Source organism: Balaenoptera musculus, chromosome 15 (genome assembly GCF_009873245.2).
Source record: "Balaenoptera musculus isolate JJ_BM4_2016_0621 chromosome 15, mBalMus1.pri.v3, whole genome shotgun sequence".
Taxonomy (NCBI): Eukaryota; Metazoa; Chordata; class Mammalia; order Artiodactyla; family Balaenopteridae; genus Balaenoptera; species Balaenoptera musculus.
In genome coordinates this window covers 35,657,110-35,684,260 of record NC_045799.1, presented here as the reverse complement: position 1 = coordinate 35,684,260, position 27,151 = coordinate 35,657,110, and the positions used below count along the sequence as shown (strand labels likewise).

The 27,151-nt window shown below is 37.0% G+C and overlaps 1 protein-coding gene across 4 annotated transcripts in view; it reads right to left on the bottom strand.

Moving 5' to 3' along the window:
* Window positions 1-27,151, bottom strand: part of PLCB1 (phospholipase C beta 1) — a 700,435-nt gene that overhangs the window by 177,625 nt on the left and 495,659 nt on the right. For all 4 annotated transcript variants that reach the window (XM_036826676.1, XM_036826677.1, XM_036826678.1 and 1 more), the window contains 5 exons: window positions 24,106-24,185; window positions 22,188-22,241; window positions 20,997-21,072; window positions 13,367-13,467; window positions 11,596-11,762 (listed from right to left, as the gene is read on the bottom strand). In XM_036826676.1, the coding sequence (XP_036682571.1) occupies window positions 11,596-11,762; window positions 13,367-13,467; window positions 20,997-21,072; window positions 22,188-22,241; window positions 24,106-24,185 (478 nt within the window). The remainder of the gene's footprint in view (window positions 1-11,595; window positions 11,763-13,366; window positions 13,468-20,996; window positions 21,073-22,187; window positions 22,242-24,105; window positions 24,186-27,151) is intronic.

Here is a 27,151-nt window from a genome sequence, read left to right as displayed (position 1 = left end):
TAATGCTGTGGAGAGTCAAAGAAAGAAAATGTGGCTGGCTGTGTCTACAAACATAGTACTTTAAAAAAAAAGAATGGATTCTGACTTGAAAGGAAGTATATTTACATATGTGCAAGCAGGATGGTAAAGGAAGAGAGAGCCAGCCTTTGAAGAGCTTCATGAATTTAGTCTATCTCCCATATATTATTTTATAAACCTTTATATACTATTTACTATATGCAAATATTAACTCATTCCATCCTCATAATGACTCTATGAAGTGGATACTATTTTTATGCTTATTTTATGAATGAGAAACTCAGGTAGCTTGCCCAAGATCACATGGCTTACAAGTGAATAAAATGGGATTTGAACCCAAAGTCAGGCTTTGTGTTCCATGCCATTAACTACTATGCTATCCTGCTGTACAGCACATAATCTAGTACTAGGAGAAGGTAAATCATCATCATCATCATCATCACCATCATCATTATCCTAACAGGAAGAGCTAGCATTACCTGTGCATTGACCATGTGGCAGGCACAGAAATCCTATAAGAGAGGTACTTTTTACTTCCCATTTTCAGATGAGCAAACTGAGGCTTAGAGAAGTAAGCAACTTGTCTAAGGTCACAGGGGTACTCAGTGTGAGAGCTGGATCTGGAGGTGGTGCCAGGGCAACGGGAAGGCAGATGGTGGTGAGTGCGACTGATGGTGTGTATTCACATAACTTTCCCAGCACTGGCCTGGATGAGGAACAAGGATGATGAAAAGGAGAGGATCCTGCCTCTGTAGCCGTTGGCTTCAATTGAGGCAATGTGGATTAGTCCTAAAAATAGCCCTGAATGAGACCAAGGAAGAGCTTTTTCCCATGATTTACTTATCTCTTTAAAACATGTGACTTTAATCTTTTTGTTAAAAGAAGCTGGGCTCCGGCAGGACAAATGACCCATCTAGCAGAGGCGTGAGCATTAGCTCTTTGATTTGGATTTGTCTATCAAGATCTAAAATTTTTTTCCAGACTCAATTTACATTCTAATCTCCACAAGTAATTCAAAGGCACCCTCTAACATTTTTATTCTCCAATCCATGAGTCTAACTTGTAGGAAGAAAAATAAAATACAACAAAAAAAAATGTGTCATGCCAATGTGAGGACAACAGAAATGCTAAACAGAAAATGTGACATTGTTTTGTGGGTTTTGCAAAAAATAAAAAAATAAAAAATATGCAGGTTACCTTTTAAAAGGGATAGCCAAACACATGCAAATAACATGTTTCAAAGCCTGGAAACACAGAGGAATCTTGACAAATTATGCCTTGGAAGACAGATGGCCTATAAATCCTTACAGAATCATCAAATAGTTAGGATGGGCAAACTGAACAATGTGTCTGCCAGCTAGCATGGCCACCAGCCTCACTTTGTTGAGCCAAATGCCAATTAGGCAGGATCTGGCACCCACATGTTTGGATGTCACTGGGATTAGGTGTTTGAGAATCCATTCATCACCATTCAATCCTCAGTCCTAATGTAATGATACCAGGGCATGTTGGAAAGCTACTGGTCCAATGGCTTAGCACCTCCTAAAATCACTTGCAAGCACAGCTCTGAGAAGGTATGTCCTTGGCTCACATTTATTCCTGGTGCTTTGACCCTTATGTGAGCTCTGCTAGACCAGCTCAGAGAAAGCAAGTGCAGATGGCTCTAATATCCCATGGCTCACCAAAATCTATTTGCCTGCTTACAGAAATAATCTATAAAATGTTCCCTTTTCAATTCTCTTTGCTTGGGCACAGACTTTCCTATTACATTTGCCAATTAACTGTGTTTTTGTATAGTGTACAAAGTTTGCTGGTTTCTTTGCCTATTTTATCCATTTCTTTTCAATCCTGGAGTTAGTATATTCTATACATGTTCTCAGGCATTATTATTTTATCTTAGGCTGAAAAGTGTCATGCATTCTTATTCCATCTTGATTGCAAAACTGTTCAATTACCATAACTATGTACAAATACAAGTCCAAGATATCGTGTAATAATCTCCACTAAATGAATATGTGCTCTTCTCAAAAGCCTTTGCAGATCAACCCCACGACCCAGCTGTCATGGCTTTTTGTGCCCCTGTAGTTCTCCCTGTATTCAGCTGAACTTGTTAATGTGGTTTTGTGTGAAAGTTTTTAATAATAGCACCTAACTTTGATTTAGCACTTTCCCTTTTTCAAAGTATTCTCACATCTGCAATTTATTTACATCACACTGTTCTGTTTGGTAGGTAAGACAGCATTTTATTATTTAACAGGACAGATAAACTTTGACCCAGTGAGATTAAACAGTCCTTTTAAGTTGACATGGCTAGATAAAAACAGAATCCAGATTGGTACCCTACTCTCTTAAACATGGGCTTGGAGTCTTTTTCACTAGATTTATGTAACAGCTGATTGATGATTTAGGGCTAGAGGTTCTCAGAGGGTAGGGAACAAGTCTGTCGCATTTTATTAGTGCACCATCACATTGTTCCATGAGAGGAGACCCTTCACAATGGTTCTTGACCATAACACAAAGGAAAGCAAAATGTTCTAGATCCTTAACGAGAATGTCATGTTCCTTGGGTAAGATGGACATTAGTTTTGCCCAGGACTGAGAGATGATGCAACATTTAATGGTTGCCTACCGTTCCTCATTCTTACTTCCTAAATTGCCTTACTGGTGCTACCTGGGATCACCTTTCAAATAAACTCTTTATATTTGGATTCTTCTCCCAGGGTCACTGTTGGGGGAACCTAAACAAAGGCAAGTAGTGTAAGCAGATAGATTAGGGGGAGTCCCTGGAGGAGAAGGAGAACCAGGCATGGCTTTTTTTTTTTTTTTTTAAACTTTGGGTTTATTTATTTATTTATTTATTTATTTATTTATTTATTTATGGCTGTGTTGGGTCTTCGTTTCTGTGCGAGGGCTTTCTCTAGTTGCGGCAAGTGGGGGCCACTCTTCATCGTGGTGCGCGGGCCTCTCATTATCGCCGCCTCTCTTGTTGCGGAGCACAAGCTCCAGACGCTCAGGCTCAGTAACCGTGGCTCACGGGCCTAGTTGCTCCACAGCATGTGGGATCTTCCCAGACCAGGGCTCGAACCCGTGTCCCCTGCATTGGCAGGCAGATTCCCAACCACTGCGCCACCAGGGAAGCCCCAGGCATGGCTTTCTTGACATAAGAGAACCCATTTTGGTCTAAGCCATTTAGTGATCTAAGCCTGGCCACAATGCTTACCCTTGAACAGGTCTCAGGAATCAAGGGTATTAAGGGAACAAAGGAATGCAGGAACAAAGAAATGGCAGTCAAAGGGTAGTGCAATGATAAATCAGAGTCCTAGTTCCTCCTCAAGGGATATACATAATAATAATGTATCTTTGAGTTCTGCAGGAACTAAGGCCCCCTCCCAGGTGGAAGATGGGATGATGATGTTGACCCTCCTGACTTCAGTCAATTAAAGCTTGGACTCTCTCGACTTTTGCCTCAACTTTATGCTGAATTCTCATGTGCTCTAGCCCCTTCATCAATATGCAAGTACCCTTAGCTTAAAACTTCCCCAATTTTGCTGTTAGGGGAGACACTGCTTTGGAAAAGATCCCCGGTGTTCTCCTTATTTGCTGCAAGTAATAATCCTTCCTTCTCCCGATCTTTGGCTTGGCTGTGTCTATTGGCTCAATACCCACCAAGAGGCTAACCCAGTTTTTAGGTAACAGTAACAACATTAATAAGAAGCATTTTGGACTCCTTTTCTACACGTAAGGTAGGGTGTTAGGTGAGAAATTTAAGTTTTTCAAACATCCTCAGTTAAGTCTTCCTCTTAAAATGGCGCCATCCCTACTATGCAGGTAATTCTGCTTTTGCAACTGGAGTCCTACAGACTGCAGTGGTTCAGACAGGGCTCCTAGAATCTCTATAATGAATGAATGAAATTATTGGTCATTCTCAGCTTCCTGACATTTCACCCATTGCCACGGTGCATTTTTCAGCTTTTCTGTGAAGTGTTAGGTTAGACAGTCTACCCCTCACCTCATCTGGCTTCCTTGTGGTCACCGTATGTTTTCCATGGAGTTGATTCTCTCTGCATTCAATCAGCTTCCTTCCCGCTTATTTGGTGTAAAATCAACTATCAACAAAACTCAGCTCTGGGAAAAGCAGATGTTGGGGTCCAATGCCTGTGGCTTCCTGGCTTTTCTGCAGCACAGTGCAAGCTGCTAAGCCATTCCTTCTAACTGAGCCATAGCCTGTTCCCTGACCCCTGCTGGCAAGGGAAAAGGTGTAACAGTCAGTGATTATTAATGCTTTGTTCTGATGGGAGGTTACCTCTAGGAGAAAATAGCCATTATTTGCTTTGTCCCAATAGTTCTCACCCACAACGGCAAGGCATCTTGGGAAGGTATAGTCTGATGAGGGAGAGAGGTTTTAAAAACACTCAACAGACTGGGGTGGATTATGCTACCAAGTTCACTCCTGCACCTCTTTAAAACTTGCATTTGTTTTATCCTTTTACTATATATATATTTTTTTCTTCTTTTTTTTTTTCCTGACTGGTTGTTTTCTGAACAAAAGCCATTTCAGCTTTGAATGGACACGGTTGTGGCTTTCTGGCTAGATCTGTAATTCTGAGTGGACACTGAGGTCACAGAAAGAAAGGATGCAAGAGAAAATAACCAGGACTCCTGCGCCAGGCATTTGCTTTCCTCAAGCCCAGTTCCTCCCTCCTGGGAAAGGAGGAAATGCAATCAAGAAAGGAAATTCAAGGAAGTTATCAAGCCAACTGATGAACAGTGACATAATGGCTATCTTGAAAATAATATTTTTTTCATTTTTGTCAGTCTCAAATACTTCAGAGAAGTCTATGAATAAACAAAACACAGAGTTAAGAGGAGCCTGGAATATACTCACAGATGCTAATGTCATTCTTCTATGACCTTCCACAGAGGCTAGCAAGTCAATAGGTGGGATTTAAATGGGATTGTAATCAATAAAATACTAGAGTGGCTTTTTGGCAGCTTCCTTAGTGTAGTAACTTAAGATATGAAAAGAACTGGCTACATCATACAGCTTTCATCTGTCTTTGTCTCTTGGGAAGAAAATCTATCTCATTTGAGTTGCCTCTGTTCACTCATTTCTGTTCTTTTATTTCTTTTATTGCTACACAGGTCATCTATATAAAAATATTTAAACGGATGCCATCTTAATGGTGAGGCAGATCATTAGGCCAGTGAATATCTCCTTCAGATGTGTGGTTTTTAAACTGAGCATCTCGAATCTCCTGGGGTTTGGGCAGAAGTGCCTGCAGAGAATGGGATAGAGCAGGAGAATAAACAGGAGTAGGGCAGCCATCACCAGCTACAATGCAGGCTCCACTCATTCAACCAAAATAGTGCTTCTAAAGGTTCTTCCTACACATTGACCAATCCAGTGAGACACTGTGAGATGAAACAAACACAAATAAAAGGATGCTATGTCAAGGACAGTCTGAAAACCACTGCTATGGATGCAAATTGCTAACTTCTAAATAGCTGACATTGCATTTTTTGAGCAAGGCCTAATGGAGGGCTCCACGTGGGAGTCTGGAGTGGTGCAAAGAACTGGGACACAGAAAATACAGTCCTACTCTCAACATTGTCACTTAGCTGCCTCTTCTATGACCTGAGAGTTGGGGCTAAATGGCTAAGTCCCTTGTAGACAGGAGATCCCGTGATTTTGAGGCTACCAGCCAGGACTTCAGGAATGGTAACAGCTAAGACAACATGTGACATGTTGGAAGGGATGATCCATGGGCACAGCCCTTCCATTTTTTTTTTTTTTTTTTTTTCTCTCAATGCTCGGCTACTCTGACCTTACCCATCTTTCACTTTAGATTCTGTTAAGGCCATTTATGGAGAAGTGCTTGTTTTAGTTTTGGTTCTTCTAAAAGTAGGCTTTGAGATAAGCATTTGAGTGCAAGCAGCTTATTTGGGAGATAACCCAGGAACTAACAGTAGGGGAGTGGAGAAAAGTGAAGGGAAGAAAAGCCAGCAAATAAAGGGAACCTTATCAAGCAGGTTGCAGTTGTGGGAAACTGGGGCTCAATCATACATGGGAACTCTGGGAGAATGTGAAGAACATATATCAGAAATGTCCCACACAAGAGGCAAGGAAGAGAGGTACTACCACCTGAGTGAAAATTACTCCTGGGGCCATGAAGTCCTGGGCACTTGTAGGCTTGCTGTGGTTGGGCTGAGAGAAAGTCTCAGAGATTTGCAGAAGATGCTGTTGACTGTGTTGGAACCATGTATGCCAAGGGATACAGGATCAGCACTGATGTTTGCTAGAACTGGTATCATCCCATTTTACAGATAAGGAACCTGAAGTTCAAGCAAGTCAAGTCACTTGCCTGAGGTTAACTGGCTTAACCATAACACAGTGCTAGTCTCTTTCCTTAATTACGGCATGTTTGATGTCTCAAGAATGCATAATACACAGTAATAAAAATAATCATTATTTTTTATAACTTCTACCTAGTAGAGGGAAATGGTGTTGGGAAAATAACGATTTTAAAAACTCTATTAGGAAAATTAAGTGATAAAGTAAATAGTAAGATTCCAGTGTAAATCTTTACATTTTAAACTATAATTATAATTCCATTTTAATAAAAATCTAGATAAAATATTGATCGAGTCAGAAATGAACATTTGTGCACAGATATGACTCACCATATTTTTTCAGGTTTCATCACCAAATGAGTCTAATTTTTTATTAATTGCAATAAGTAAAATAAGCCTGTTAGCCAAGAGACAGCAGCATTCAGAAATGCCTCTGCCCAGTGCTCTGAATCTCACTTCCAGACTCATAAATAATTTGGCAAAAATGCCAATTCTCATTTTTCATTAGTTCAGATCAACAAGGGTTCAATAGGCAACAATTAATACATGCAACCTTCTTATCATAAGCAACTTACTTAATTCTCCCAGAAATTCTCTCAGAATATTTTCAAAGATCAGAAAACTAGGAGGTGGAACTGGTCAAAGAGATTAAATGGCTTCCTAAGGTAAGGTAAACAGAGATGATGAATTGTTGATTTGTGACCAGTTTTAGTGGGATCTGCTGTTTTTATCTGCCTGGTGACTAGTCCTCCTTTTTCTAGGTACACACCCCAGGTGAATTTCAGGGAACCACCCCTCTCCCACTGTCAGTCCACATGGTTCAGGTAGCTGACTCCTTTTTGGCTCGAGGGAGAGTCATGTGACCAAAGTCTGTCCAATTGGTACATTCCATCCTCCAGGCCACAATGATCCTAGTTCAGGAGTGGTCCTGGGTGGCTTAAGCCATGTTCTGGTTTCTGGTATTTCGATGGAACTATGAGATTGGTAGGCCTGGAGCTGCTGCTGGCTTTCTTGTCACTTCAGGAGAGTCTGCCCAAGAATTACAGCCAGTGCAGAGAACATGATGGGAGATGACAGGTCTTGATGACATCATTTGAGCCCCTGGATGTAGTCATGCCTGAAGTCATTAACACCCTCACTTTTTGCTTATATGTACCTGTCAATTCCTTTCTGTGCTTCAGTCTGAGTTAAGTTTGTCATTTTTCAACTGAAGGAGTTCCACCTAATACTACAGGTTGCAAGTTTCCAAGTCCAGTGCTCTCTCTAGCACACTCTGGGTGCTTCTTGTTGTTGATAATAATGACACCGTATAATTCACTTGCATAAATATTTTAAAATAAAACAATATTAAAAATACAATAGGGTTATTTCTAGTATGCAAATCGTTGTTAGCTTAGGTCTATTTGGAGCAAATATGCTTGCTATACCTGAACTTCTATTTGTTTTGCTTAAAAACAAATTGTTCTGCTATTATTAATTTTGAGTTCAACTATTAAACTTTTAACTCATGGAGTACTGATCAAATACTAAAAGTTTTAGTTTCATCTTAATTGCAACAAAGCAGGGAAGCTTTTTTATACCACACTGTATAAAAATTTAAGAGGAAGAACTGCTGATAAAAACGAAACGTAGCTTGAAACATCTGCTAATATTATGATGTTATATTAATTCAATTGCTTAACAAATTCTCATGAACACCTGCTCTTCACAGAAGAATAAACATATGAACAAACTTAACTCTTTTCTTTCAGTTTGGCAGTTTAAGCATAATTTGGCCTTCTTTTACAGACAAAGCTGCTGAATCTAGAGGTCTGCAGCCTGTTACCTAAGGCACCAAAAACTATTTCATTTTTCATGCTAATTTTACTCAACGCCTTTCTTCTAAAGAGTTTAAATTATAAACAAAATAACTCTAAAAAAATAAATAAATAAAAAAAAAACTAAAAAAAAAAAAAAAATAACTCTAAGAGACATGAGTCTTCAAACGGACATTCGTGACCCTTTTGTTTGGAAGAGGCAGGAGTCATTGTGTAGCCCTGTGTTAAGCACAGTTAGGCCTACAGTGCAAACAACATGGTAAGGAAGAAACATTTGCTGACTTGGGGCCACAGCATTTTTCAGTGTGTGATTTTAAATTGTAAAAATAAACCTAACTCCCTTGAGAATAGTATCTTCTGCAGCAAGATTCCAACTCTGTGAAACCCAAACATGTGAACATTTGGCCTTAGACTGCACAGGAACCTTCTGATTATTTATAACCAATACATACATCCACAGAAACAGAAATTCCGGCGTGGAATGTGGGTAACGTCCTCATGACAGGGGGCCAACAGAGCATCACTGTTGGTCAGCTCTTCTGGGTTTTCACTTCACACTTCCAGCTGCTATGCCATCAGTCAGCTCACTTACGCTCAGCTTTAGCCATTAGGCTTTTAGCCACATTGAAAATTTTTCATTAATTTAAGATTACCTTTTATGTCAAAATTATACCAAATGTATATAAAAACTAAACATTAGCATAGGTCAATTTTGTGTATTGTTTATTTGTTTAACACCTACTTTAAAATATATTTCTTATATCAGATAGTATATGTATATTTATGCTATTATATATGGATTTTCTGTATGTATCTTATTCCCATGATTTTATATCAAATATAGGCAGTATGGAAGTGTCTTTCTCTGATAAATGAAACTGAGTTTGTGGTCAATTTAATTAATGCTTGGGCACATCTGAAGAACTAGTAAAAATGTAAGGTGCCACAGAAAAAATGATAATGTAATATTAAACTTTCCTACTTATTTTCTTATGTGTTTATTGATTAAAACATATTAACTAGTTGACTGAAAGTTAAAAACTGTGCTTTCTTGAAGAGCATCTTTGTATGAGATCTTAGGTAAGTCATTTGACCTCAAAGCTTTGGTTTGCTTCTTTGTAAAATGATAATGCACATTTTGAAAGTCACATGATAAGTGAGAGCTAATTTCCTTGCATATCAGTCATCATTGAAGCCATATAATAAATACTTTCTTAAATTGTACTTTGTTGCATATAAAAAGGAGTTCCTGTAAAGATCTTAAAGTCAAACATCAGATATTATAAACTGCAAAATCAAGTAAAAAATGATTTTCATCCTTGGAAAAAATATTTCAAACTTTTGATTACTAAAGAATTGACGTCTAACTCAACAATTTCTTATTCCTACAAATAAAGATTTCAAAATTGTTATCCTTTTGACTGTGAAACAACAATTGCTAGAATAAAACAATCTTCTCTAATCTTCTTTGTTCACATAAACAGAGCCAAAGCAGCAAACAAAATGACTTGGTGTGAGACATCTCAAGTTTATCTTCCTACTGGAGTTTTGGGGTTGAGAAATGAATACTGTGATTTTAAAAAATCACATCAATGCTGACAGAGAGGCTTCATGATCAATATCATATTAAGTTGTAGGAAAATAAATTAAGTTGCTATTTTTTAAATATACCTGAATTTTACATGTCTGCATGATTATGGAATTCACACCTAGTACAGCTCTAAGATGGAACTAAATACTCATGCAAATGTTAAGAGATATAGTCTTAATTTCCATTAGAATCAAAATCAGTTCTTCCAGGATGATAGAGTTTTACAATAACCTATTGTAGTATTTTCCTTTGTATCCTCTACTTTGTCCAAGTCATCAGAGTATGATATATGGGGGCATCATGCACTAGATGAAGCCTGGACCACCAGCAAGGTGGTATGAAGGGAGGAGAAAAGGGCAAAGTTTAGGTTCTGAAGTGCCTCATTGGTTTCACAAAAGCTTTTTGTTTTCCTGGTGTCATGGGCTAACTGTTTTTAGAAGTCTTGTCAGAATTGTTAAAACACTGTGTTAGTTATTTTTGGCGAAGTTTGGATTTCAGAAGGGAACTGTCAAGCTATCTATGAGAAATCTCCAAGGAGTTCTTCTGGTTTAATGAAAGGAGAAATCCCATCTCTGTGATACCAGGGAAGAAAGGGTATCAGATCTGAGGGGGCTGGAGGGGCAGGCCTGGCAAGGCCAACATGTACTGTTGGGTCAGTTGTTTCCTTTGACCTCGGCAACAGTAAGAATGATGACAACAACAAAGGCAGAGTGCCTGACGAAGAAACTAAGACTAAAACTAAAATATGTAAAATGATAAAACTAAAAACTAAAATAATTCATCTATAAATTCCCAACTAATAACATGTAAGATAGAATTAGTGATAAGATTTTACTTTGATATTTAATAAATACTCTCATTTTTCATTTAGAGGATGGTTTTAAGATAGCCATCTTATTAATGACCACAAGCTTGCCAGAGTTATTTGTTACTTATAAATTACTTGCATATTAACATGCAATTTATTTCTTAATAATTGGTTAATTGCACTTTATTTTCCTCCCTATGGAATAACTAGTCAATTTACAATAACATCAGTAATAACACACTAATATTCTCAGTGAAGGTATTTCAATCCAGATGACACTTGGTCTTAGTGGTAAAGGATGATCCAGTTTAGAGACCATGATGCCATATATAGTTGAAAACTCCTGGCAACTGAATTTTCATGATCTTATTTTGGCAATTCATTTCTCCAGAATCAAAAATATAAATTTCTCAATAACTTTCAGGCATCTTAGTGCTGTCTTTCTGATACCAGTTTGTTTTTTTTTTCCTACAAACATTAATTTTTTTTTTAACACAGAAGGCCAAAGTTTAAAATATCTTTTCAGGTGGAAAAATTCATCAGTAGTGTAAACTATAAACTACTATAAGATAAGGGTCTAATGGACTGAATATTCTCTTCAGTTTTAGAGATTTAGAAAAATCTATGGGTCATGTCAAAGAGCTAGAAACAGACCCAAAAGGGCAACCTTTAAGATAATGAATTTCCTGTCTGAAAAAAAGATGCATTCAGTCACTGGGAAAATTTAAAACAAAACAAATGATTAGACATTTAAAAAACAATGTTACACACACACACACACACACGCACACACACACATATATATATACATAACAACAACAAAAACATCACATACCAAACTCTAAAAAAATCTTCTGATTAAACCACCAGTGATTTAAGTCAGAAAGAAAAGCAGGCATATAAATGTGGGAAACCCTCCTGAATAATCCTTGATGTCCATGACTACCAAGGGTGGCCCACTCACAATTAGAACTTGAGCTTTGCTCTGGTGTGGGAAAAAGTGGACTGACCTTTTCTGGCAAGACTGTTGTTGGGTTCATACTTCTCAATCAACACTTGGACTTGCTCTTGCTTTAAAGGTGGGTAAAGAATTTCATTTAGCCTGGGATCTCGCTGCTTGAGGTTGATAAAATCCATCATCTGATCAACTGTAAGGTATGGTTTGCTTTTGGCACCACTAAAAACAATTAAAAACCAGGAAATTAGAAGGTTTTTCCACCAAGCCTCATTCATATATTTGCATTTAGCTATGTGGAAACAAACTCCTGCCATACCTGGCAAGAGCATGCTATACTGGAATTCCTATCTTGCCCTAAAAACATTGTGTTGTTCCATCACAAACTTTTGTAATCACTGCCACCAAATCCCAATGCCCCTGAACTATACCAAATGCATAAGAAAACCACAATAGGGAAATACTGTATCTTGTGTGTGAAGATGCACCACTCTAAATGGAACACAGATTATGGGTTGTTTTTTGATTATGATGCTAAACTTCTGGTTTAGTCATCAAATTCTCATATCCCGCTTAATCATCTAAAGATGTATTTATTTCTCATTACTAAAAATACCCAATATGTTTGGGCACATTTTTCTTTTCAATAAAATTATGCTTCAGCAAGAGTCTATAACTCTGCAATATAGTGTGATTCAAACTTCCCATTTCAATCCTGTTGACAACCCAAAGACAAGTTCAATAGTACAGATATTGCAGATGTTCAATCAATAGTCGATGGCAATGAACATGACAAAGTGAGTACATCTGATATTCTCAGCAGCACTGTTTGCTTGTTTTTCATATGAAGAAATCTTTATTTAGTCTGTCAGTTTTGGATTGATCTGTCATCACATAGATTTCAGTATATCAAGAAAGGTATCGATAAATTGCTACTTCCCCATATTTGCCTTGGTGTTTTGATTTGTTTTTCTTTTTTTTTCATTCATTTTTTAAAAAGTAATGCCTATATGATTTCTAACATAAAAGCAAATAATTTTCAGCTGAGAAGGTTCTTAGTAATTCAAACTTCTCATTTCATTAATGTGATGCAAAGAGGTAATATGACGGGTTCCCAGGTCAGCATTCTTTCTACAACAGTCTATCTCCACAAAGTAAGCCTAGATACTTCTCTATTCTAGCCATAATCTTCAAACCACACAGAGACCCCTGAGGATTCTAAAACAGAGACACCCTGCAACAAATCATAGCCAACTTCACTCATTAAAAGTGGTGATTGAGGGCTTCCCTGGTAGTGCAGTGGTTAAGAATCCACCTGCCAATGCAGGGGACACGGGTTCGATCCCACATGCCCGGGAAGATCCCACATGCCGTGGAACAAGTAAGCCCGTGTGCTACAAATACTGAGCCTGCGCTCTAGAGCCCACAAGCCACAACTACTGAGCCTGCGTGCCACAGCTACTGAAGCCCGCGCGCCTAGAGCCTGTGCTCCGCAACAACAGAAGCCACCACAATGAGAAGCCCGCGCACCTCAACGAAGAGTAGCCACTGCTCGCCGCAAGTAGAGAAAGCCCGCGCACAGCAACGAAGACCCAAGGCAGGCAAAAATAAAATCAAATAAATAAATTAATAAAAAAAAAAGTGGTTGAACCTCAAGGGTAGGAATGCGTGATTGTCTCCATCAAATTACACAGAATCACTGCTATTATTCATCGTGTACAAACAGGTTCTGCCATCTCCCTCTACTGCTCAAAATCCTGCCCTAGCTAGCACCCTGAGTACCATCGCCAAGGCAGAAAAAAACGAGTTAAAATGTGTTCCCTTACAATTCGGAAAAGATGTTATCAATTTCAGGTCGAGGACAAAGGTTGTTCAGGAAAACTCTGTACACTTCTGGAGTGAAATCTTCTTGAGGTATCGAATCATTCTGGGGAATAAAACAAGAGGGTCAGTAAATGGTCTTTTTCTTTGTTATCTTTCATCCTCCCAGTTTTCTCTCTCTCTCTCTCTCTCTCTCTCTTCCCTCCCTCCCTCCTTCCTTCCTCTTTTCTTTCTTTTATTGGGTTGGCCAAAAAGTTCATTTGGGGTTTTTCCATAAGATCAATAGGAGGTCAGGGTGAACATTCAGAAAACATCTATGAGGCCAGTGGTGGAGTTCACTTGGACACTGGCTTTGAGGTATCAAAAGCCTTATTTTCTGTTTTTTCATTATATTTTAAGCTTAAGAGTTTTCTCCTTCTAAAGGGATGTTAAGGCAATTTCTGAAGTACATTCAATAAATAAGGTTAGACCTAGTGAAAACAGGGTCTGTTCAGCAGATTTTTTTTTTTTTAGGTTGCTGTTTTTGGTGACTTCAATCTCATTTTTAATTGTGATAAAATATACAGAAGATAAATATAGCATTTCACCATTTTTAAGTGTACAAATCAGTGGCATGAAGCACATTCACATTGTCTATGTGCTGTTTAGCAGACTTTTGAATGAATGTATTTTTTTTTTCAAGTAAAGAACCTGGAGAAAGACATTTTCAAAATGAAAAGATAAAATCCCAATTTTGTGTCTTTTTTTCAAACAACGTTCTTTCTGGTTTAAGTAATCTGGTAAGTTGCAAAACAGTTTTCATAAGTAGGACATCAGTCATTATTTCTCACTGATTCCTCTTGGTCCTATTGTTTGGAAAGCAAGTCATTGATATAAAAAGTGACTTCTATGACTTATTTTTCTGTTTAGTCGGGCTGCCATGGAAACCGGAAGCATGTATTCAAGCCTTTGTTAACAGGAAGAACATTCTTCATGCCGTTTTTCCTTTTTCAGGTATGTGTTTATATGATTATTTTTATTTTCAAGTCCTTAAAACAAAGAAAACACCCTTCCTTTTACCGTATTCTTATTTTTGGAAATGTACCTTTACAGAAATATCTAAAAATTATTGTCTGAATTATGGTCTGAGACTACACTGCTTGCTAACAGATAAGAAAACTTAGCTCACCACTTGGCAAACAGCAGGAGTCTCATATTTGAGAAATGAACGAATAAAATAATATTTTCTTTACTAAATCGATTTATAGAGCAGAAAAAAAAATCCATTTTGCAAAACAGCATTTTGAGACAACCAAACAACACATGTATCATTTATATATAGCAAGACGCATTACACCATTAAGTTCAGTTACCTGGACACCAACTTTGAAATCATGAGCACAAGTGGCCAATTCCTAGAACAATGGGAAATTCCCATAAATTGTTTCATGGTGTTTTGTCACTCAAAAGATGGGGACAAGTATAACCTATAAACAGGTTTCCAAAATTCCGTTTAATTTATTGACACAAAATGAAAGAAAACCTTTTGGCTGGACAATGCACACTTTTTTTAGTGCCACCCTCTCTCGGAGTTAGACACCCATGTCTCTTTTAAGTAGTTTTTAAAATAGCCAGAAATGAGCCTCTCTATCCTACTCTTTGGCCGAGAGATACAGGGAAGAGAGATTTAAAAACAAATCTCAAGGAAATACTCAGTGGCTCTGTTGGCCAACTCAAGCATCAGACTTTATTGGATTTGATGAACCCCAAATTTGTTCTCCCAGTCTCCTTACTGTATAGTTACTATTTAGAGCTCACTCTACCTCCCCCTCCCCCCAGCATACAAATAAACAGATTTTTGTCTAAGGATATCAGTCATTGTTTTCCTTTTCTTACTGACTTCTTTTTTTTCTCCCTTCTTGTCTTAGCTTAAAATCTCTTCCTCTTAGACCAGGTTTTGTCTTCCATTCTGTGCTACCATCACACCACACTTATCTCATATTTCAGTACTTATTTAACTGTTTTGTGCTCCCAACTGTACAGTTCTCTGTATTACTTGATAACTTGCAGATCAACACAAGCTAGGACTTGTGCGTTGCTTGTTAACTGCTAAATTTGTAACATATAGCAGGTCCACAATAAATATTTACTAAATGAATGAGTGTAATTTATGACAAAAGTGGAAGTTGACAGCAAGTATGCTTCCCATAGAACATCAGATTCAACTAAAGCTATTTGCATAATATTCCATAAACATAATTTCATAGAGCAATATGCTTTTCTAAAACTCTAACCATGTTTACTTACCAGCTATGAATTAGAACTTCCTATTAGAGAGGACACATTGATGAAATAAGCTGAATAAATACAGTATTATATTACCAGTTGGATGTTAGCACATAGAAAATGGACAACATTTCAATACAGCTTCATTTTTGTCTTGCCCAACTTGACTGATGAGGATACCCTTTAGGGTCAGTGGGTGAAAATGGGAGAAAATATATTTTGGAGAAATAAGTTAAAATGAGCACCACTGAAAACTCAAGTGAAAGAGTATGGGGGAGATAATTAGGGAAAAGCTACAGGCAATTACCAATTCTGAATATTTTAAATAAGGCTGAAATTCACAAAGGTCATTCACCTATTTTCTTTTCCTGGACCTCATGATTTGGTGAAGTGGATAGAATAGATTCATTGCCCTGTTTAAGCAGGAGGAAACTTAAAGTCCAATACTCTTAAGATTGTACCCAAAGTTCAAATACTCTTCTGTGAACCCTTCCTTACCAAACCAGGTAGAGATGACACATTCTTTTTTTGTGTCCAAAATCCACCTTTATATACCTTCCTTAGAGCATCCATCACACGATTTTTCCTTTATTTTTTATATTTCTGATGATCTACTAGACTGTGTTTTTGAGCAAAGTGACTATCTCTTATTTAATTCCTTTGTGTCCCAAGAATGATGTCCGGCATATAATATGCACCTAATTAATGTCTGTTGGGTGAACCCGGGTATGGGACCAGACCTTAGGTCTTCGGTGTCCTAGTCCAGGACTTGGTTCACCACATCATGGCTCGAATACAAAACAGATTGTCAGTGATTATTTGTTGCCATTGTTATCAAAACTTTTTGAGGGAGAATTAAGAGACTAATACAGTCAGAATCAGGCCCATTTATTCCAGAAACTACAAAGAATTTCCATACTTTAAAAATGTAGTTGCTTCAATTCCATGCTTGTATACAAAGAATCTCAAAAGAGAAAAGATTAAACAAAAAACTTGATGATAGTACTGGTGGCATTTACATTTCCAGATTCCAAAGACCAAGTTATGACATATCCACATGCCAAATTAAAAATAAAAAAAGAGAAAAAACTCACATATATGTGCATATAAAAAAATACTCAGAGGATAATAGGAATTGATATTTATTGAGCACTTACTGTATGTCAAGTATATAGTTCTATGAGCTTTATTTGAATGTTTTCAGTTAATCCCATGTCAACTCTATGAGGCTGGCATGGTCAGGGACCCCTTTTACAGATACATACACTGAAGAGATGGGAGGTTACAAAACTTGTCTAAGGCATCAAATTGACGGGGGGTGGGGGGCGGTTGCTATGTTTTGAAGTAAGGTCGCTTGATTCCTCAACTCACACTGTAATCCAGAAAACTAAATTGCATATCAGTTTTTGGATACTGTTTGTATTTTCTTCTTTATACATTTGTAGATTTAAAAAACAATTCTATAATAAGCAGGTATTTAACATTCAGAGACATTATTCAAAAACATATTAATTTAATTCAGTGGACTTTAATGAATAAGGAGTCCACATACAGATTTTATCTTGACAAATCAATGAATTATTTTCTGGTAAATTCAGGATTTCAACCTATTCTCGTATTTTTTTTCTAAAGTTATAAATCAAAAGTTGAGACAGCCAGAGAGTACATGAAATAATTACAAGTAAACTACTGATAATGAACTGAATACATAATGTGGTTCTAAAATGGAATTGTGATATTAGTGATTTTAAGAATCACAGCTGAATGAATAACTATATTTCTGATTTACATTCTGGGTATAAGGCATAGGAGAAAAGCAACCTATTACAGTTATCCTGGGAGAAGTTCTTTTGTAAATTTTGTTCATAGTATTCTTTAGTAAAATTTATGGAATTATTTAAATCCAAAATAATCGCTGTTTTCTTTGGTATTACATGTATGTTGATAACTATAGTAAACTTTATTTTATAAAAAAAATATGGATTTATTCTTATCTTCTTCATTAAAAGGTCAGTGCTATGCCAAGACTATAATATGATTCCAAATGTCAGTGAGCTTTTTTTTCAAGTTAATAAAGCCTTAAATCAAAGGGAACTTGGTGCATACACACTATTTTCTGTTCTCAGAAAGTTTGTGAGTAAAGTAGTAGTTTTCTGAATATGGAAAAGTCTTCAAAGCTCTCACTGGAAAATACGTTTGGATTATTAAAGAAGACAGTAATTGCTTTGTCTCTCTTTTTAGATATAGTACTACTTTTTAACAATTAAGGTAACTTTAGCAAGCATTTGAAATCTCTAAAGGAGTACCCTTTAAGGAATGTGTTATTTCAATGGATCATGTTGGTCAGGATACAAGTTCAAGTGCATTAATTATCCCTAACAATGTGCACAAAGATAATGTTTAAAAAATCTCAACAGGATATCCACAGTATTTCTGGTAATGTATCTATTTACAGAACACAATTAAATCTAGTTTGAACAACCACTGGCTATATAAGGCTCCCAGATATGTACTACTGTCTACCATTTACGTAACGTTTTCTTCTGTGGAGTGTTTAAAACACCTCTTGTCAGTATATCTTTGCTAATTAGTGGATATTTTCTAGGGCCACTGTTCTGTAGATATGGAATTACAACAAGGATTTAAAATATAGTCAGTTCAATGAAACATTTATTTCCTAGCTCTGAAACTGACTTTGGTTTTTAGATCTTTTTACAGCATTGTAATTCTACGAGTCCTCCAACTAAAGTATACTTTACTGTGAATAATGAGCTTTCAAAACTTTATGATGGAGGTTGATTATAGTTTTTTTAAATCTCCAATTTGTTTTCAAAAAATTGTCATAACATTTAATTTACTAAAGATAATTATTTTTTTTTCAATTTAAACATAACTCCTGTTATTTGAATCTCATTTTCCTTTAAAAATGTCTCCAGTTGACATTGGTTTGAAAGTGTGAACCTATAATAGACATAGTGGATTGTAAAAACTCAATTTGTATTTATCGACTGAATTGTCAGAATCCAATTGTTTAGAAAATTGCAATTTACAGAGAATTGATTGATGGATTTGATTTTCTATTCAGCTTCATTTTTTTATTCCTTCTTTCCCTTAGCTAGTTTTATAGTAATAGGTTAACATTTTTGATCTTTTTTATTTTTCACAAGATGTTATCCAGTAAAGGTCAATTCAGGAGCAACTGCAGAGGAAAAAAATTCTTTGCATGTCTTTCTAAATTCGTGTCTCACTTTCTTTTCATGCTTAAATGCAGTGGTCTTTTTTCAGTTACTCAAACCAGTAAATTTTTTCCAGCCTCAGGGTTTTGCACATATTGTTTTCTTTTTCTGGAATGAACTTCCCTTATTTTCAGTGGCAGTGCTCCATTCCTTTTGTTCATGGCATTCCCCCCCAATTTACACATGTCAGTCAAAGTGTTTGACTAGTGCCTCCAGAGATTATATGGTCCTTGAATCCTGGGACTGGGACTTCATTTTGCTCACTACCATATTCTCAGTGATGGAGGGCACATAGTAAGAGCTCAAGAGATATCTGTTGAGTCTGAATGGATAAAGAAGATGTGGTACATATATACATAATGGAATACTACTCAGCCATAAAAAAGAACAAAACAATGCCATTTGCAGCAACATGGATGGACTTAAGATTATCATACTAAGTGAAGTAAGTCAGAAATAGAAAAACAAGTAGCATATGATATCACTTATATGTGGAATCTAAAATATGACACAAATGAACTTATGAAACAGAAACAGACTCAGAGACACAGAAAACAAACTTATGGTTACCAAAGGGGAAAGGTGGTGGGGGAGGGATGGACTGGGAGTTTGGAATTAGCAGATGCAAACTACAATATTATATATAGGATAAATAAGCAACAAGGTCCTACTGTATAGCACAGGGAACTATATTCAATATCCTGTGATAAACCATAATGGAAAAAAATATGAAAAAGAGTGTATATATATACACATATATATACATATATATATAACTGAACCACTTTGCTATACAACAGAAATTAAGACATTGTGAATCAACTGTATTTCAATTAAAAAAAGAAAAAAAATAGGTCAAATAAAAAAAAAAATATTTGTTGAGTCAAGGACAAGACCTTAACAGTTATATCTTTCCTGCTCTAAAGCATCAAACGAAAGAGCAATAATAAACAAGTTTGATCATTTTCTTTTGCTTTATTAAAGTGAAGGTTAAATGTTTGGGGGCCTTTCCACAGCTCTGCCCAGTGTTTGCAACATCAGCAGCTTTTTCCACAGATAGCAAGAAACTGATAGCGGAGAGTGACTTTTTTTTTTTCTTTTCTGTTACCCACAAAAGTCGTTAATAAACTTCACTTTTCTGAAAAATCTTCACAAGAATTGGCTGATGTAACTGATGCAACAGCTCTCAATACTTTTCATAACTTAACCATACATTTAAGAATGGCTTCTCAACTTCATTCAGTGCAACTTCAACGTTGCCAGCATGTTTCAAGAGACTCAAAGGTTCTTCTTTGGGTATAAGTGTTATTCTTGCTTACTTGTTGCTTAGATACTGGGATAAAAATAATTCATAATAGAAAGGAGTGTTCTGCATATAGCACAAGAAAAAGGTTTTATGAAACAGACCCAGCTATCCCAGAAACAATGGTAATTAGAGCCAGGTATGTAGAAATGCATTGAAATGAAGGCGAATTACTTTATTTTAAGTTGTCAATGTATATTAAGTGCCTCGAATGTATTGGGAGAAAAAAAAAAAAGCATCTTACAAGCTTATCCTCTCATCTACTTGACTACCATAGGAGCAAAGTAGGCAATTTTCAAACTGTTTTGATCCTGTACTCCTCTTGCAAAAGCCTTTTGAGAACCACCCTGCAATGTACATAAATATATTTATTTATAAAATGTACTACCATTCTAATTGCTTATTAACTTATAAATATTAGACCTAGACATTTAAAAAGGGGGATAAGATGAAATTAATACTTTAAAATACTCCTAATCATAATCTATAATCATTAGCTAGTATCTCAAGGGACATCAAGAAAGGATTTATAATTACTAAGAAGCTTAAATTCTTAGTAACGTTAATATATTTTGACCAGTACTTTTTTTGTATTAATTGGTTATTTTTTTTTTTTTTCAATTTGCAAAGGGTCTTTCTAATTGAAAATGTTGGAGTTATGGGAGTGAAAGAAACTAATACAGTGACCCCGTATATTGTACATATTAACAAATAAGTCCTATGGACTTCTTAGTTTTAAAAATGTTCGGATAATATTGGAGCAAGATATATTTTAGTATGATTATTCAGGGCTATTTAGCAGTGCTAGTTTTAGGAAGGCAACATGCTCACCCGTGAAGATGGAAGACTACAAGCCTCTAAAGCAGTTTCAACTCGCTTCCGGTCTGCTGAGAACAAGCGGTATATGCTGTGAAGTGAAAGCACACCACGTGAGAGATGCTTAAAAGGCATTTGGATCACACTTGTAGATGACGCCAGCTGAAACATTCCATTCAGTCAAACCTCCTTATAATTCATCTTTAGAGAATTAAAAGATACTTATTGTTCTAGCATCAGCATATGTGTTCTGGAAGATCTATGTGTGTGCTTTTTAAAATTAAAGTGCCTAAAATAAAATCGATATTTTGAGACAATGGCGATGACCCAGTTAAAAAACATTGCACTAAATAGCCTCTGGTATTGTATTAAGCACTAAAATCAACATCCTTGACAACCCTGTCTCCTTGCTGCTACTCATGCTCTAAAGGTGTACGTTGCTAATATTATTAATAATAAACAATTAATTAATAGTGTTAATTATTATTAATAATGTAACATTTTTATGAGCAGAAGCCCACTGGTAGCTAGTAAGTCAAAGGTTAAAGGCTTTTGACTGAACATGGTCTAGAGATGTGCTTTTGTTGGCCAGTAATTTGGTTTTAAAAAATATAACTTAAGTACTGAACAATTTAATATAACAATTTGGATTTATGGGTTCTATTGAAACATTAGAAAATCTAGCGTCCAGAGCCCACCAGTCCCACAGGGAATATGGTGGAGTTGAGTTGTCCTTGTCTCCTTGAGACAGGGTTTCACTCTTCAGTTTTCCTTCCTGTTCCTGGCCTGCTTCATCATGCATGTTCCCTGCCTGGCTTCTGTTGACATTTGAGTTTGCAACCCCTGCTTCAAGGCTAGTGTCATCTTGGAAGAAAGAGGCATTGTGGTTGCCCAATTTCCATTCCTAGAATAGATCTGAGTCTCAGATGGTCTTCTGGGTTTAACAGCAAGGGTCCCCCATCCCCTCCACCCCCTTCCTGCTTTGGTGTTTCTTGAGAATGATGCCACAGGAAGGGGGGAGGCCCAGGAAATCTCTATGAGAAAACCAGCTGCACTGATGTGCATATGGAGTGTGTGGGAGAACAGGGTTACCACACATTTCCATGCTCCTACTTGGACCAAAACAGAGCCATGGCACGGATTCACATCTTTGAGGGAAAAAAAAAAAAATAAAAAAGAATAATGGGAAATGCTCATGAAGCTTACTTTTTGAGAGGAATGCGTCCTTCTGGAGTGACTTGCAGCTTAAGTTTAGTATAGCTGTTGGAGAAGCAGAAAACAAGTGTTTAGTTTTTTTAAAAGCTTTTTATTGAAGAATAAAATGCATAGAAAAGGGCTCCTGCATATGTACAGTTTGCTGAATTTTCACCAATCGTCCAAGTTTCTGCAATCAGCACCCAGGTCAAGAAAAAGAATATTATCTATCACCTTAGTAGCATCCCAGAAGCCCCTGTCATGCCCCCTTCCAGAGTCTATCCCCAAAGTGGGAACCATTATCCTGACTTTAAACAACTCAGATTATTTTTGCACTTTACTAATGGAATCACATTCTTTTATGTCTGGCTTCTTTCACTCAGTATTATGTTTTTGAGATCCATCCATATTTTTGCTTTTCACTGTAGATCTTTCACTCTCGTTGCTGTATGGTATTCTATTGTGTGAATATACAACTGCATTTTTCTCTTCCACTGCTTCTGAACATGTGGATAGAGAGAAGGGGCAGGAGAGCTTACAAACTCTGCTGATGGGTGTGTAAACTAGGACCATCAGCCGCTCATGCTATGACACAACAATCCCATACCTAGGTGTAGATGCAACAGAAATGCTTACAGTGTGTTCACCAAAAGGCATGTTCTAGAATATCCATAGCAGCTATTCATAGGGAGATGCCTATTTGAAATGGACATTTGCAGTAGATATTATTAGACAACTAGATGTTTTACGAGCTATAACATGCTATGTTTCATGCAAGTGGACATTTGCAATAGATATTATTAGCCAACTAGATGTTTTACGAGCTATAACATGCTATGTTAAGATAAAACATCTTATCTATCTCTGTGTCACCTTCCACCAACATTGTGTGGCACAACAAATGTTCCAGAAATGTCTGTTAGATGAAGAATGGTAAGATCAAAGACAATTTTTAAAAATGAGGAATAAAGGAAGAGGGGAAGGGGGAGGCACATAGGAAGGATCTTGAAGGTGACAAAGTAAAGAGATGAGATGATGACATGAAAGAGCATTTAAGTGAAGACCTGTGAGTACTGTCTAACAGTAAAAGGATTTCATAGAAGAGTATGAAAGAAATGTGGTCTGGAGTCTTTGGTCTGGAATGATGGGTATGTCTTACAGAAGAAGAGAGAAGAAAGTTATTAAATAAAATAGAGGGCCACCTAGTAATGTTTCCGCTTGTGGTTTTCATTTCAAGGCTTCCCAAAGTCCTGGATACCCACTGTTTCCAAACAGAACACAACCAGCTTTCCTAGCTGCTCATCTGGCAGAAATCATTATTTTCCTTGGTCAAATAAATTTCAGAAAGACTGTAATTTGAGAGCGACTGGGTAATCCTGATTTGCTTTCTTTCCTTTTCCTTTTCATTCTGCTCTTTCCTCTACATCCTCTTTCTCTTTTCTTACTAACAGTTGCTGTGATTGTCTATAAGGACAGGAATCAGGACATCAGCCTATTGATTTAAGTAGCACCTATCAGAGATCTTAGACTCTAGAGAATTGAGTCCCATATGTTGTTCATTATCTTCCTCAGATTAATAATTGATACAACACAGACAGATGTAGGGCTGAAGACTCCCTGAGATGACAAATTTTTGGTTCTGAGTACAGCTGCCAGGATTTAGAAGTATCTGCTTACTGTGTGTCAAAGGCATTGACATTCAGGCGAGCTCAGCGTAACCCGGATGTGTGGCTCAGAGGAAAGAACGATCTTTCTTGGAAGTCTTCCAGTTTGAAACGGTGGACGTATCAGTTCTCTAACAAGTCCCAGAGGGAAATTTATGTTTATCAATGTGAGAAGCCAGTGCAGCATAAACAAAAGACTCACAAAGGAGAAAGGAAACTGACTCAGATGAAGCAGCACCCTTAGCAGTAAAATTAGAGCTACTTACGCTTTTTGCAGAAATGCATCCCTGGACATGTTTTGGGCCAGCAGGTTTGTTGCCAGACTGAAAACTTCATTTGTCCATTCCTGAAAAATGTAAATCACACTTGCATTAGCTTAACTACTGTACAGTCATTAGACGCATGTTTTTAGCTAGGCTACTAGGAAGACAAATTAGTTCAATTTGTATGCCTAAGGGTTTTTTTTTTTTTTTTCCCGTTTTTATCCTGTAAAAATAACATAATTAAACTCAAATCCCTGAGCGATTACTCCTTTCCTAAGGAAATATTCTTTACCCATAAACAAAATTTTATCTGCTTTTTAAAATCCCTACAGATAGAGACCTGGTATGTTGCCTTTAATAATCAAGTATATTTTATTCCTTTCCTTGCATTATAAACAGATAAAGAGTTTAAAATATAGTCAATTATCTTTTCAACATACCTGCAAATAAGATCTTCCTATTTTACTACTCAAGTCAAAGCAGCTATACCAGGAACTCTTTAAATGTTAATTACAGTTCTAGAAATTCTCTAAACTAGTTGTAGTCACAATGTCATACAATATCCAGTACTGTCTCTCCCCTGCCCACCACCCCAGAGCTGAGTTCATTCCTTACTGCTGACCTAATCTCAATCCCTACCTCACACCATTCACCACTGATCTCTCTGGGCTTCAAGAAAATGGGAAAGAGCAAATCTACAAAAAACAGTTGAAGTTCCATTGTGGGTGATGATTTTGAACACACAATTAACATTCCGGGCTGAAAAAAAATAAGAGAAGATGACATAAGAGCTAAGTAATGTAATCATCTAATGTTGTAGTTGACTTGGCTCCCTCCTCAATGAAATCATGTTTTTTTAGTTCAACAGCTTTTCCACCTAGGTTTGTTATTTCTACTATAGCTTTGTTGGTCTTTTGTGTTTTGCCTCCTGATTTAAGGCCCTGATAATATGCCGTCATGTAATACTGTAACATTTGAGGTAGAACTTGGGGTAGAGAGTGATGGGAGAGGGAAGAGGGCACTCTAAGCAGTGTTTTTTGTTTGTTTAGGTGTTTGTTTTACCTTAAAATATTGAGTTTATTTTAAAAATCAGCACAGTAAAAACTCACACAAATTAAAGACCTTTACTTTCCCTTGAAGTCTTTTAAATTCTGAGGTTATATAAAATTAAGCAGGAAAACATTCACATTAAATGCAAATCAATTTTGCACAAATAAGTGTGATCAAGCAGCTTACATTATCACCTGAAATACTTGGACTTTAGAGAAAAATCCCAGATGACAACACTCTATGTGCTATAAGAAGATTTACATTATTCTGTGGGGTATGTTTTAGCGGCAGGACTTAGTGCGAATGGGGAGTAGCCTAAAAGGAATTGGAAGAAAGAGGGGAAGTTGCAACAAAAAACAGTAGAGCTGGGGTGAGAGTATGGAGAGCATTTAATGTCTGTTCAGTTTTCTGGAGAGAATTTGGCAAAAAAATATAATATCACTGAAGGCCTTTCTTTTAGGGTGAAGGTAAGGAGAGCCAAGGCTAGACGGTAGGTTAAGGAGGTTATCTGGCAGCCAAATGCAGGGTGGATTTGAGGCTGAGAAACCAGATGGGGGAACTCAATTAGGAAGCTGTCACAGTCCAGGTGAGACGTAGTGAGGCTTTGGATGCTATGGACTGTTGGTGGAGGGCTTGGGGAAGACAGCACAGAAGAGCTGTCAGTGAAACAAACTTGATGGACACACAGAAAAGCTTTGGAATAACTTTATAACAGATTTAAAATAAAATGTCCTCAAATTAGATTATTTTAAACTAAGAGTAATAACTACTGGCACTGATTTTCAAAATATGTTTCTGGTATAATATTTTCCAGGCTAGAGGTCGAACTTTAGACTTTTCTGGCTCCATATGGCAACCTTATGCTTTGGTAAAAGTATTTATAATTGGGGGCAATGTACCATTTTGTATGTTTACTGGGGCCCAATTCCACAACAGAAATAGATACAGAGAAGGTATTATGAAGAGCCGGGGAGATTTAATTGGGTCTGACCTTTTAGGTTGAAAGATAAGACCTCTATTACATCTAGTCCAGCAGAAATATAATGTGAACTACACATATAATTTTAAATTTCCAGTAGCCACTTTAAAAAAAAGTAGAAATAAACAGGTGAAACAAATTTAATAATATATTTTATTTAATCCAATATTTCAACATTGTAATATTATTAGTCATGTAATCAACATAAAAATTATTGAGCTATTGTATAATTCTTTTTATGTGCTTAGTCTTTGAAATGAGGTGTGCGTTTTGCACTGACAGCCCGTCTTAATTTGCACTGGCAGCCTTTCAAATGCTCAACAGCCACACATAGCTGGGAGCTGTGGCTGCAGCATTGGTCAGTGCAGGTCTTCTAGATCCCCTGTTCTTTCTATGGGTCCTTTATAAAGCCAGCTGAAGGACTGCATCATCACCACCTTCACTGCACAGCCACAGCTGTTTCAGAAAGTAAGGCACAATTTATTTTACCACATTCTCAGAATGTGAGCATTTACATTTCCAAGTGTGGAATTCCTAGAATCCATGGACTTCCTGCAGCCTTTTGAGATACGCAGAAAATCTGACCCAGGCTGAATCAAAATTCAGGGTCTAAAGCAGTAACCAGAGCAACTTGAGAAATAACTCAATCCTTGGTGGGGTACTGGTCTCAGTCTATATTACACTGAGCTAAAACAGCATGTGTCTTACTTTGAGCTCCCCAGAAGCAGACCCTGAGACAAGGATTTATGAGAAATGGGTTTATTACAAAGTGTTCCCTGGCAATATTATAAGGGAGTGAGCAGGACTGGGAAGCGAAGAAGGCAGAAAGTTGAGATACCAAACAAACTCCGCAGATGGTAATTTTGGCTTAATCTTTCCCTGTGTAGATCACTCCTGAAACCTGAGTTTTCTGATGAGCAGAAAAGGAGCTGGAGTATGGTGATCCCTGTGTGTTAGTCTTGGGTCAGGGCTTGCTGGAGGGGATGGAAATCCCCAGGTACTTCCTGCTTTCCTTGATAG